The following is a 14,554-nucleotide window of genomic DNA, read 5'->3' as shown; positions in this document are numbered from 1 at the left end:
ATTTGCGAATGAGGCGATGAGCGCGATTTGCGAATGAGGCGATTTGGTGAGCGCGATTTGCGAATGAGGCGATTTGGCGAGCACGAACGAGGCGATTTGGGTAGCGCAATTTGGGAATGAGGCGATTTGGCGAGCACGAATGAGGCGATTTGGTGAGCGCAATTTGCGAATGAGGCGATTTGGCAAGCGCGATTTGCGAATGAGGCGATTTGGCGAGCACGAATGAGGCGATTTGGTGAGCGCGATTTGCGAATGAGGCGATTTGGGTAGCGCGATTTGGGAATGAGGCGATTTGGGTAGCGCGATTTGGGAATGAGGCGTTTTGGCGAGCACGAATGAGGCGATTTGGTGAGCGCGAATGAGGCTATTTGGTCACCGCGAATGAGGCAATTTGGTCACCGCAAATTAACCGATTTTTGCCTCAAATGCGCACAGTTAAATCCTGCAAGTAATTTAAAGCGGGGAACACTTTGCTTTACGTTTGTTGTGTAAGCAGCATAATTCCAATTTGACCTGTTAACAATCAAATAAACATCTTGTTAATGTACTTTCATTCTTATTTGTCTGTTGCTCAAAAAAAGAAAAATTTGTATTGGCATATTTGCTTGTAAAAAAAGTTAAAAAATTATCTGCAATTGAATCGGCAATGAAAAATTGTGATCGGAGGCGATTTAGTGAGCATGAATGAGGCGATTTGGTGAGCGCGATTTGCAAATGAGGCGATTTGGTGAGCACGATTTGCGAATGAGGCGATTTGAGGAGCGCGAATTAGCCGATTTGGTAAGCACGATTTGCGAATGAGGCAATTTGGGGAGCACGAATGAGGCGATTTGGTGAGCGCGATTTGCGAATGAGACGATTTGGGGAGCGCGATTTGCGAATGAGGCGATTTGAGGAGCGCGAATTAGCCGATTTGGTAAGCACGATTTGCGAATGAGGCAATTTGGGGAGCACGAATGAGGCGATTTGGTGAGCGCGATTTGCAAATGAGGCGATTTGGTGAGCACGATTTGCGAATGAGGCGATTTGAGGAGCGCGAATTAGCCGATTTGGTAAGCACGATTTGCGAATGAGGCGATTTGGTGAGCACGAATGAGGCGATTTGGTGAGCGCGATTTGCGAATGAGGCAATTTGGGGAGCACGAATGAGGCGATTTGGTGAGCGCGATTTGCGAATGAGACGATTTGGGGAGCGCGATTTGCGAATTAGGCGATTTGGGGAGCACGAATGAGGCGATTTGGTAAGCACGATTTGCGAATGAGGCAATTTGGGGAGCACGAATGAGGCGATTTGGTGAGCGCGATTTGCGAATGAGACGATTTGGGGAGCGCGATTTGCGAATTAGGCGATTTGAGGAGCGCGAATTAGCCGATTTGGTAAGCACGATTTGCGAATGAGGCAATTTGGGGAGCACGAATGAGGCGATTTGGTGAGCGCGATTTGCGAATGAGACGATTTGGGGAGCGCGATTTGCGAATGAGGCGATTTGAGGAGCGCGAATTAGCCGATTTGGTAAGCACGATTTGCGAATGAGGCAATTTGGGGAGCACGAATGAGGCGATTTGGTGAGCGCGATTTGCAAATGAGGCGATTTGGTGAGCACGATTTGCGAATGAGGCGATTTGAGGAGCGCGAATTAGCCGATTTGGTAAGCACGATTTGCGAATGAGGCGATTTGGTGAGCACGAATGAGGCGATTTGGTGAGCGCGATTTGCGAATGAGGCAATTTGGGGAGCACGAATGAGGCGATTTGGTGAGCGCGATTTGCGAATGAGACGATTTGGGGAGCGCGATTTGCGAATTAGGCGATTTGGGGAGCACGAATGAGGCGATTTGGTGAGCGCGATTTACGAATGAGGCGATTTGGCGAGCACGAACGAGGCGATTTGGGTAGCGCAATTTGGGAATGAGGCGATTTGGCGAGCACGAATGAGGCGATTTGGTGAGCGCAATTTGCGAATGAGGCGATTTGGCAAGCGCGATTTGCGAATGAGGCGATTTGGCGAGCATGAAGGAGGCGATTTGGTGAGCGCGATTTGCGAATGAGGCGATTTGGGGAGCGCGATTTGGGAATGAGGCGATTTGGGGAGCGCGATTTGCGAATGAGGTGATTTGGACATCACGAATGAGGCAATTTGGTCACCGCGAATGAGGTGATTTGGTCACCGCAAATTAACCGATTTTTGCCTCAAATGCGCACAGTTAAATCCTGCAAGTAATTTTAAGCGGGGAACACGTTGCTTTACGTTTGTTGTGTAAGCAGCATAACTCCAATTTGACCTGTTAACAATCAAATAAACATCTTGTTAATGTACTTTCATTCTTATTTGTCTGTTGCTCAAAAAAAAGAAAAATTTGTATTGGCATATTTGCTTGTAAAAAAAGTTAAAAAAGTATCTGCAATTGAATCGGCAATGAAAAATTGTGATCGGTGCATCACTAGTTAATACTAATATAACAGTCGAACCTGTGTTTGTTCCATGTGTCTGACTTGTGTAATTTACCAATGTACAAAACTGTCTATTGAAATATTCAACTTAAAAGTAATTTACCATAGTGGCTGTCCAGTAAAATCCACTGTAATATACTTCCAACATATGATTCAAAATATCTTGTATACTTTAGTACAGTACACAGTTTTGTTAGCGTATTGTTTCCTAAAGCAGAAGCAATACATTCTCACAAGTGTTTCTGATTGCAGCAGTAAACACCAGGAGAGGGTGTGACCCGACAAAAGATGCGTGTCTAGCAGGAGGAAATGATTCAAACTTCCTCCTCAAACATCATCTTGTGTTGCCGCCACAACACACACAAACAGTCACTAAAGTAGTCAACATGAAGAGGATTTCTGAACAAACACACACAGAGAGAAACAAACACACACACACACACCTCCAGCTCCACCAGGTCAAACACGGTGTCTGGAATTCCACTCAGCATGAAGAGATGAAGCTCCTGCTTCTCCTGCGAGTTCTTGGTGATCCTCTGCCGGAGTTTCTCCAGCGTCCACTCGTTGTTCAGGTTCAGCTGTCTCAGTTTATTCTCGCTAACCTCCGACAGGAACACGGCGAACCTCTTGGAGTACAGCGGGTCGTACTGGTCGATCATGTGAAGCATGAAGGCGAAGTCGTTCTTCACGTCGGGAATGTCGCTGTAGCTGCTCTCCTCGCGGATGGACTCGAAGGAATAACGTTTCAGCGAGCGACTGATGATCCAGTAGAGCGTGTACATGCATATGAGGCCGTAGACCATCACCAGGCTGATGTAGAAACAGGCCAGGATCTTGAAGAGCGTGGCCAACGGATGGGCACATTGGTACATTGTGTAACCGGTCAGCCGCTCGATGTTCACCGAGCACTTTACGCTGAACTGGATGTTTTGAACGTAGTACATGGTGTAGCAGATGATGATGACAAACTGGAAGACTTTGATGATCACCTGACGAATGTAAAGACGGTGGACGATGTCGCCCTCCTCCACGTGAATACGAAACTTCTTCACCTGCAAAGAGAGAAAGATTATGTTTTTTGAGTACATGGTGAGCTCTCTTGGTATGCAGTGCATTATGCAACACTGACCTTTTCAAATAAAGCCTTGGCCTGCTCGCCCTCCTTCTTGTCCAGGACACCGGTTTCCGAGCGGTCCACGATCCCCTGCTCGATCCGTGACTTGGTCCTCTGCAGCATGGGAACGCTCGCTTCCACGTCCTGTTCGCTCACGCTCGAAGTCTTTTTATCCATCGATCCGTTCATCTTTCCAGTCGGCTTCGAGTCGCTCTCCTCCACCACGGTTTCAGACAGCGCACGCGTCGTCCACGGCGAGTCGAAACACTTGAGTAGAATGGACACAAAGTGCTCCAGCTTCGAGCTTGTCCGCGGAAACTTAAACCAAAAGTTACTGCACGCCAGAAAAATCAGCGTGTGCAGCAATACCAAATACGGGAAGTACTTTGCGAACCAGTGCAGTCTGTTCTCGTAACAGACGGCATCGACGTAGTTGTATTGGTGCCTGTCGAGGTCATACTGGATGCCCTTGGGTACAGTATCCAGTGTCATGCTGGTATTGGGCTGTTTGCAGGTCTGGTTGATGACCCATTTGCATGGCAGGCAAATCATTTTGTCCTGCGTGACCTGCAGTGTGCCTCCGAACACAGCAATCATCAGCATGACGATGGAGATGTAGTCTGTGAACACGTCCCACCATGGTTTCAGAATCCGGTACGCTGGCTGCGTGTCAGCAAAGTAGCGCAACTCAGTGATGGGAATCATGACAGTTTACCTGAGACACAGAGAAACAGAGAAAGATGTTAATAACACGCAGAATGTTGTTAACGCCAAATAGTAAGGGATCGGCATATTGCTGAAATATTGCGATTTATTACTTTTTTCCAGGGTTGGCAGATAAGTATTTTTGTTCCTTAAATATGTTCTTATTATTAATTTGAAATATTATTATTATTTATTGAATGAAAAATGTGTTTCTTTTTTACTTTCAGTAACAACAGTTTGCTTTATTGTAATTTCGTGATGGTAATAATGTTACTGCGATTCTAAACACAGCTTTATTTATATTTTTTTTCTCTGATTTTGGAAATATGCCACAGCGACACAGTTAGATGTGCAACTGTTATGATGGCATAAAAATAAATTGATTTTTGACAAAGTCAGATCATCCACTTAACTGTAATGCATTTACCAACAATAAGATTTTGTTTCTCTCTCCCTGTCTTGTACTCAATCCCGAGGACAATGAGACAAACAGATCCAGTTCCGGTAAATGTGAAAGTCGGCACACCTCTGATCTCCTGGCTGTTCTTCAACGTGATGTCCAGCCGATGCCTGACCAATGACCACCGGCAGAACCCGCTTAATCTCCGCTTAATCTCCTTATCCGTTTCAATGTACATATATATATATATATATATATATATATATCTATATATATATATATATATATATATATATATACATTGAAACGGATAAGGAGATTAAGCGGAGATTAATATGTATATGTATATGTATATGTATATGTATATGTATATATGTATATATATATATTTATACCACGGGTCTGTTGAATGCTGCATTCTGATTGGTTGAGAAATGTTCTATGGGTGTTGATTATTTTTCTGTAAACCGCACACCTATCTTTTCAAATGTCTTAAAAATAGGCACCAGAGCAATGTTTGTGGTAACCGTGGTATAAGCGGAATAATTGACTCCGGTCCTTTGAATTATTTGAAAATAATGCACACCATCGTGCCGCATTACCACCTTGGTGTGCATTATTTTCTTATAATTCAATGGCCCGTCGTCAATTATTCCTTACATATATCTCCCAAGGGTTTTTCCCTCCTAGGACTTTTTTTTACTTCCCCGGCATAAAATCTGGGTTTTTTCTCCTAGGGGGGGTTTTTCAACCCGGGGAGGCAGCCTTCTTGGGCTTAACTTCTATACGTTACATTAGTAATACGTTCGCTTATAATGTTGATTTATAGCCGCAGCAAATTTAGCTGCTTGTGCTATCGTGTATTATGTTGTGCTATCTGTCGATTTTCTGTGCTTTTCACTGCATCTATTATGTAAAGCTGCTTTGATACAATTACGAAATTGTGAAAAGCGCTATATAAATAAAATTGAATTGAATTAATTTATTCATTTATAGGGCTGGGTACTGCAACCAGTCTGGGGATTCGATTGTATTTTTTGTGCCATTTTGCCATTATTTGATAGATGGTGTATAGGAGAGTAGTGGTGTAACGGATCGCAGTTGATCCGTGATCCATACGGATCACGACACACGGTTCAGCTTGCATGTGTTTCGCGGATTAATACGCACATTTAAATAGGGAAAGTTTATAATTTGTAACCGTTTCAAAGGTTTGCAAATGTTACGTTAACATTCAAGTGATTTTAAACAGTTTAACTGCAAAAAGGTGCTAAAGTGAGCAGTTTACTTTACGCACAAACGCACGTGCGGTTGAATGCGTCCGGTCCAGCTCGGAGACGTAATCATCCTTCAAAGATCAGAACTCTTGATGTGTAAACTTCAGAGAGTTGCGCTACTCTCTCTCATATTGTAGTGTATAAATACATTTGGGTAATAGAGCAATCAAAAACAATGCAATGTTTTTATGTGGGACGACTGTGATGCTGCGCTGTTTGTAATTCGCCCTCTGTCTGTGTGTGCGCGCTCGTTTAAGGGGACTTAGTAGTGCACACATGGAGTGATATGCAGTCTGTGCATAAAGAGACAGTAAGCTCAATTGACCTACTTAAGTCTGTGTCATTAATGTTAATCATACAACCCAAAACAAAGAGAAAATCACTTCTGAAGCTTTAAAATATAATAATTACTTTTAATTTATACAATAAATGCAGTGTTATTATTCATTTGATTTCTGTACCTAATGAATTTAGATCTTACTTAATGTGCAACTTTGTTATTTTTTATAAATGTTTGTAATTTCTTGATATTATTCTTGTTATTAGAATTTTCCCATCCTTTTTTTTGCTGATCCGAAAAATTATCCGATCCGTGCCTCAAAAACCGTAATGTGATCCGAACCGTGAGTTTTGTGATCCGTTGCACCCCTATAGGAGAGGACAGAAAAGTATAGGGTGGAGAGAGGGGTACGGGATTGGCAAAGAACCTCGAGCAAAAAAAAAAAAAAACTATATGTCGAAGCACAGCCCACTACACCATTGGCATATGGTTTTAATTAGGGGTCAAGCACCGAAGGTGCTGTGACACCTATTGGAATTGTTAGTATTATTATTATTATTATTCTGCTTCCTCTTCTTAGCCATAGGCGTCTATGGCAGCCCTATGAACCGTACATAGGAAAATGATGAAATTTGGCACAGTTGTAGTGGTGGTCTTAAAAAGTCATGTGACCAAAAATGGGGTCTCTAGTACTAACTCTATAGCGCCACCAGCAGTGCAAAAATTCAATGTTCAAATGGTTATAACTGCTGATCCGCTTGATCTATGAAAATTCTAATTAGTACACGTGATTGCTCTCCTCATGCTTGTTGTTTTTAATACCTTACAGTAAAACTCGACCCATTACAGTAGTGGCCATTTTGAAATGTACAGTATTCCGTTTATTCGCTACTCCTCCTTCAAATTTGGTTCAATTGTTATGAAATTTGGCACAGGTGAACTTTGGAGTGATCCGCACAGAAATGACCAAACAGAATTTTGATATTTATCTTTGTTCAAAAGTAATAAATGCGCAAACTTAACGAGGTTGACACAAAAATAGTTCTGAGGCTGTATCTCTGTCATTCTTTCATCAATTGAAATGAAATTTCGTACACGTCATGTCGACCATAAACTGGGGGTCCATGCCAAATTTGGTGACAGCGCCACCTATGGGTCATGAGATATGGAAAATGGCTTTTTTTGCGCATAACTACTGAAATGTTTGTCAGAAAATTATGATCTTGGTGTTTACGGATTCCTTGGCTCATGCCGAATCTGACGATATGTATTATGTCGGGTTTGACCACACCACCTGTCTGCCATTTTGAAATTGGTCATAAATTGTTATATCTTTTGAACTATTGGACATATTCGTGCAAAAATAGTTAGGGAGCTTCGGCATGATGTCCTGAAGTTACCTGGGAAGTCAGAGTACAGCGCCACCTAGGGGTTATAAACTATAACAGTTCTTATAGAACTGCTTATATCTTCAGAATACTTTGACTGATATACATTTTCTTTGTGACATTTTATTCACTGGTTTTGCCGATCGCAACAATACCTTGTTTGGCATTTTCCATCATTCTGTTCATGTGTTATTGTAAAGCATATGATAAATGATTTTTTCGCTACTCCTTTTACAAATTTTGTTTATTTTATGCCAGGTTCTGCTTGTATAATGTTTGGAGCAATCCGCACAGACGTGACTGAACAGATTTTTCTGCTGAGTGTCAAATTTTTGAGAAATACCTCTGTAAAGCGGACCATGCCTGTCATGCTGTCCCTTTGTCATATTAAAAAGAATCTGACAAAATTTGCCCATGTTGTTCATTATTGTACAAAATGTTCTTCACGAATTCAGTGCCATTTAAGTTATCTGATTGCCCTACACTTTGTATTTCTGTTTATTTTTGCTTTGTTGTGTTATTTCTGCCCTTTCAGTGATTGGCATGTCAATGTTTGCAGCTTTGAAGCCTCTTTTCCAAAGCCTTTCAACCCATGATTCATAGTGGCGCATGCGGTTAGTGCTGTGCTTTGAGAACCTGAGTTCATGGGTTCAAGTCCCATGTGCAGTGGTTTTTGTCTTAATTTTTTTTTCACTTAAGTTTTGTGATTTTCATACTATACATTGTATTTCAGTTATTTGTGCTCTCTGTTGTCATTTCTACACTTTTGGTAATTGCTGGATATCAATGTTCATAGCTGTAAAGCTGTATTCTATAGCTTGGACACACCAACTCAGTGGTTTAATCATTTACTCAGTGGCGCATGCGGTGTGTGCTGTGCTTTGGGAACATGAGGTCATGGGTTTGAATCCCAGCTCTTACTTTCACTTATTGAGATTTCCTTTTGTGTTCCTTTTAACACGTTCTTCTCGACCTGTCTGGTTTTCCACACGTGTTATATTTTTGAAATCTTTTCTGTTGTTGCTCCGCACTGCAGTGGTTCTGCTCTGCATTTGCTTTGCTTCGGGTTCGGGCTCTGTATTGCGCGCTTTGCGCATTTGCTGCATCGTGTGGTTTTTGCTGTGCTTTGGGTGCTCATTGCGCTGAAGGTGCTTGACCCCGCAATTGCTGCTTGCAGCTATATTTAAATTAGTTTTCGATACGATGTTGATAAGTTATCAATATTTCATTAACTCTTTCCCCACCAGCGTTTTAAAAAAAGTTGCCAGCCAGCTGATTTTTTTACTAAAGTGTAATGCCTTCCAGAAAAGTTTCTTCTATAAATATATAAACATACAATATATCAAATGATATAACAGACACTCTGCTTTTAAGCAAACATAAACAAAACAAAATGACGTCATGTTTTCATCACCTCTCAAACAAAGGTAGGTCTCTTTAAAAATAGCACATTTTGAGCAAAAAGCTGAGATAATAGCATTTTTGTAAAGGACTTTTGTTAGCAATCAGAGTCAAAATGATGATCAAAATATTAGGGGTGGCACGGTTCATGAAAAAAATCCGAACCGTTCGGTTCGCTTGTCTCGGTTCGGAGTGCCTGTGTGTCGTACGGTTCAACGGTTCATGGCATGCGCAATGTATGTAGCCTCGTGCCCTGTATGTGACCTCAGATAGCGTGTTCCCCTTTCGCGAATAGCGCGAAAGAAGAGGTGACTGGTGTGGAGAGTGAGTGCTGCCGGTCAAGTTACGTGTAGAAATGGCAAGAGGGAGAGAAAAAGAAGTCTGTCCGCAGTTGGAGGATGCGCCAGCGTCGTATAAGTTTGGTGTGTGGAAACATTTTTTATTTCATGTTACCTATGATGACAGCGGAAATAAAACAATAGATACAGCCACACGCGACAGCCTTCTCTCCGACCATTTATCTAATCTGAGGTAATGAACACTGTTTTACGTCTTTTCGTATTTAGTGCTATTTTTAGCCTTTCGTTGATAAAACGAAAGCGGCTGATTTCCACGTAGTTTCATTTTGCCAGCGTGTGAAAGTTGCGCAATCTTATTTCATAAACTGCCCCTTAAAGTAATCAGGACAGAAATGGTCAAAAGTGGACAAAAGAGACGGATTTAAATATAACAGGTATAAACGTTATGTTTCTCTCTCGTTCACATATTCTCTCTGCAGTATTTAAGCAGCCTCTCAGTGATAAATCTTAAAGCTACACTGAAGTTGGCATTTTGATAAATGCAAGTTATCTTTGTGTGCTAAAAATGCACACAAAGTTCATGTAGATGGCAATACACATTCTCTTTTTTGCCAAATAAATGAAAAGCATGTTGAAATCATCAATGTCTTCCCTCTCGCTGTGTCAAAATCTCGCCTGGCTTTCCTCAGGGATGTTCCCAATAATGTGCTTAAAGTCAAATTCAGTTTGTGCATGATTACATGATATAACTTTTTTTAATACTGTATCCTAAATTATGGATAATTAATACATTAATAAGATAATACATTTCTGGAGTGTTAAAAAAAATAACGACAAGAACCATACTAAACCGAGAACCGTGACCATAGAACCGTGATACGAACCGAACCGAGGGTTTTGTGAACCGTGCCACCCCTACAAAATATACACAGAGATACACATAAACTGTTTCTGAATCAGTGGATCCTTAAATGTTTTATAAGTTGGGTAAGAGCGCCACCTAGTGGATAATAGCAGAAATATAGATTGCAGTAAAAACTCATTGGCAGGAAAGAATTTCCTTTACCTCGTCAATGGTGGGGAAAGAGTTAAAAAAAATCATTTTGCAGACATGGAATCTGTATCCATGAAATCAAAAAATCTAAAAAATTCACAGTGTTCATTATGAAGAGGGATGCACCGAATATTCGGCCCAAGAGAGCATTTTGACTCTAATCACCGAAACAATACGGCCGAAATGTTGTGATGACGCAAACAGAAACAGCGACCTGCACGTGCTCGTCTGAAGCAACATCTGCGGTGTGGACGTATTTAACACTTTCTGGAGGCACAGAGGCACATGCGGTTGAATGTGTCAGACATGATCGATCAGAACTCTTGATGTGTAAACTTTAGAGAGAGTTGCGCTAATGTGTCTCATACTGTAGTCCATTAACATACATTTGGCACGTTTAAGTGCACTCAGTAGTGCATACGAGAGACGCGTTTCAAAAAACAAGTGAACAAAAATCTTTCTGTTATTGACAGGGCACATACAAACAAAATGATCTCCACAGTATACTTTTTCTAATAAAAACATTTGTTTATGTCTTAAGTGTATGTATAGATTACAGTCAGAAACCAGTCTGTGCTTTTTTGTTTTTAAAGAGACAGTAACCTCAATTAACCTACTTAAGTCTGTGTCATTAATGTTAATCAAACAACCCAAGACAATGAGAAAATCACTTCTGTAGCTCTAAAAAAAATTATATTTAATTTATGCTAATGCTAATTTCAGACCTTACTTAATGTGTATCTTTCTTCTTTTTTTATAAATGCTTGTAATTTCTTTATTTGTTATTAGGTTTTTTCCAATTTGTTATTAGATTTTTCCACCACTGTTTTTGCTAATCCGAAAAATGATCCGATCTGCTTGGTCTGGTTCGATTGGCTATTATTAAAGGCCTGTTCTGGTATAGTCAGTTTATTTTGATTGCATTTTTATTTTTAAAACACTTTATTGTGTTTATTTCTTTATTATAAAGATATATTCATTAAACAATTACTTTTAAATATGTGTTGTGTATTAATATTTACTGTCAGGTAAACCTATCAAAACAGTTAATTTAAATAATTACACCAATGTGTGGAAATTATTTTATGAAGAAACAAGAAAATTATGAGAATTACATGTCAAAGCAGTAAAATAGACAATTAATCGTCATAATCGTGAAAAGTCCTCAAACAGGCAATTTGTCGCCACAAATTTTCAGCCAAAAAAAAAAAATCCAAAAAAAAATTCATAATCATGACAGCCCTAGTAAAAACTTGAAACACATTTAAGAAAGAGAGCAGTTTTCAAAATGCATAACTCAAAAGTTATGTTCAAAACAGGGCCATAAAGCCTTCATAGACATTGCATAATACAATATTTTTTCATCCTCATCTTTACCATCGTTGCATTTGTAGTACAGATAACACAGATTTCCGTCCTCTGAAGTAAAGCATGCACATTGATATTTATTAATTTATTAAGTAGCAATAAAGTTGAATCTAGACAAAGATGAGCAACAGATCTTCTCAAACTGACCATACGCCGTATCAGAAGAGGAAGCAGAGAGAACATGAGGTTTTTTGTCAGCATGTTTTCATATATTTAGCCCTGTCCTGTCCTTTCACTTCATCCACACTACACTTCAGTCTATAATCCAGTGCTTTTCTCCAACAGTAGCTCACATCACGAACACCGGAAGTAACTGGGAATGAGTCAGCAGAACATCTACTTCTATTACAGTAGAGAAGAAAAGTCCACAAACACACCTCATACTGTACTACAGACTCCACCCGCTCCACCTTAATATCAATCTACACGATTCATGCACCCACGCACGCCGTCAGGTAATGAAGGCGTGTCCGGCACTTCACTTTGTATAAAGGCTTTTTACAACTCAGCTCTTTATGCCCAGAGGCTGCGGTCGGCACGCTGGCATTCCCAGATCATTTGGGTTGCCAGGTTGGAGCTCAAAATTAATCCCCTCAGCACTGCTTCACCTCAAAACCAAAATGCATGAGAGATAAAACATTTCTGCCAACTAATGGACACACGCACCCTTTACCCACAATTCAGTGCTTCTCTAATTCAGCTATGACATGCCAAAATAGAATAAGGCCTTGGGATAAAAAGTTGATGGGCTTTTACAAAGGAGGGATACATAAATAACAACATGTACTCATCAGCTCACCCTTCAAACACAACAAGTGCATATATTTTGATAGCATTTGCTTTAATTTTTCTTTCATTTACCCACCCACCATTGTGTATTGTTAATATCCTGATTACATTTGTCCAAATGATTACAGACTTGGACTAATCTACTAACTTTATTTATACCTCCATTATGCAACTGCTATAATTTAGAAGAGATGAGCACCAGTAGACCAATAAAAAAGGGTGGAGAGAGAGAGAACATGAAACAAAGGAAAAGAGAGAAAGAGAGAGAGTTGGTGAGTTTATTAGCTGGAGAAAGGGACTAATGTGGGGGTTAAAACATGAAGGAGAACAGACGAAAAGAGGTGAACACACAAAAAAATATATAAAGTCTGGTGGCTGTAAAAGATGTGGAAAAATACCACTCCAGGCTAACATCTATACGTAGACTCGCAAAGCCTGGGAATTTTCCACTCAGGATTCAGAAGCCCAACTGAAAATGCACTAAAGAGCACAGCGATTGTTTATCCCAAGACCTTGTAAAAATTCCTGGCGGGACTGAAACAATTCCCTGAGTTCCCCACGTTTCCAAATATTCCAGAAAGCACTCCTGAACATTCATTCTTCATTGATATATTGACCACTGCACTAAAATGTCAATATATTAATATCATACTGTGTGGTTAATTTAGCCAGACTAGTTAACAGCCATTTGTCTGCGTTTACTGAAAGGCATGCAGGGTGTACAGGGCACTCCCACGACCCCCGAGGGTCCCCTTCAAGGCATTACAGGCAATTACATTCTGGTTGATCTGCATATCAGTGACATCTGAAGCTGACAATAAACAGTGAATAGGAACATTTAAACACAGCAACTTTCTACAAAAAGTACACCATTGAACCAAAAGGGTGCATACTCATCATTTCCAGTAAATGTGGGGACACATTTCAAGTGAGAGCAAGGTTACATTGTGATACCTTTTAAGATACATTGTTACGGTTCCCTTTTGAGGGAACTCACGCTGAGTCACTGTGGTGACACTTTGGGGACGCCTCCAGGAGTAAGTGCGTCTGAATGTGTATATCAAATTCAACCAATTGTGAGGCTTAACGACAAAGACAGGGTGACACAGGAGACAGGAACGGCGTTACAGGGACGCAGGAAGTATGGCAAGGGAGACACAGCGTCTCGTTCCCTTCTCAGGGAACAACAGTTACATACGTAACACGAGACGTTTTCATGTGTCAAACACAACTATGCAAAAAAGCATTTTGGTATGAATCAACATACAGAAGATATAAGCATTTAAAGTGAACAGTTTAGCACGTGTGATGAAATTTTATGATATTCTCCTACACTACACAGGGAATAATATGGATTTTTTTCCAAAAAACTTGTTGCATAAAACAGATTCAAGCACTTTCAATGACCCGTATATGTATGTAGATTTCCCAGGCCCTTGAATTTTTCCCCCAGATTCACAAACTTTCAAGGATTTCAAGGACCCGTGGGAACCGTGCATATATTGGGACCTTTTTAAGGGTAGTGTTCCATTGACCGTTTTTGTACCCTTTTTCTGCTCAACCTTCAAACTTTTACACACGTGTCTATTTATCTCTCTAACACATACAGCCAGCTGTGGTTAAAAAGGGCACAAACAGAGATAAAAACTCTTAAAACACACAAACACACACAGATACTGTAAAATTTTCCATCCCAGTATATCCCACTTTAGATCTAAAAAATATATACTTGTGGTGGTGGACAAAAAAGGTCTACTATCAAGTGACAAACAACCAGAAATGTGTGACCTAACCCAATATTTTGATTGATTTATTTAACATTTATATTCATTTTACATTATATTTCATAAATCCAACCACTCTTAACTCTTTGCATATTCTTTGGCACAAACAAAGTTTGTCAAAGCACCACAAAAACAGTTTTTGCACTGATATATGAAGCAATATTTGTAAAAATGAGCCATTGAAAGGATTTATTAACATTGAGAGGTGTAGAAAGACTCAAACTTTATTGAATACAATTAGGGA

General features: G+C 40.3%; 1 protein-coding gene across 1 annotated transcript in view; it reads right to left on the bottom strand.

Annotated features, from left to right (window-relative positions):
• lrrc8aa (leucine rich repeat containing 8 VRAC subunit Aa) overlaps positions 1 to 14,554 on the bottom strand; it is a 31,797-nt gene that overhangs the window by 8,259 nt on the left and 8,984 nt on the right. The window contains exons 3-4 of the mRNA XM_055179630.2: positions 3,581 to 4,280; positions 2,895 to 3,503 (exon numbers count right to left, since the gene is read on the bottom strand). Of these exons, the coding sequence (XP_055035605.1) occupies positions 2,895 to 3,503; positions 3,581 to 4,270 (1,299 nt within the window). The 5' untranslated portion in view covers positions 4,271 to 4,280. The remainder of the gene's footprint in view (positions 1 to 2,894; positions 3,504 to 3,580; positions 4,281 to 14,554) is intronic.

The sequence above is a fragment of the Misgurnus anguillicaudatus genome, chromosome 9 (assembly GCF_027580225.2).
Source record: "Misgurnus anguillicaudatus chromosome 9, ASM2758022v2, whole genome shotgun sequence".
NCBI lineage: Eukaryota > Metazoa > Chordata > Actinopteri > Cypriniformes > Cobitidae > Misgurnus > Misgurnus anguillicaudatus.
This window is presented reverse-complemented; position numbering and strand designations above follow the sequence as displayed.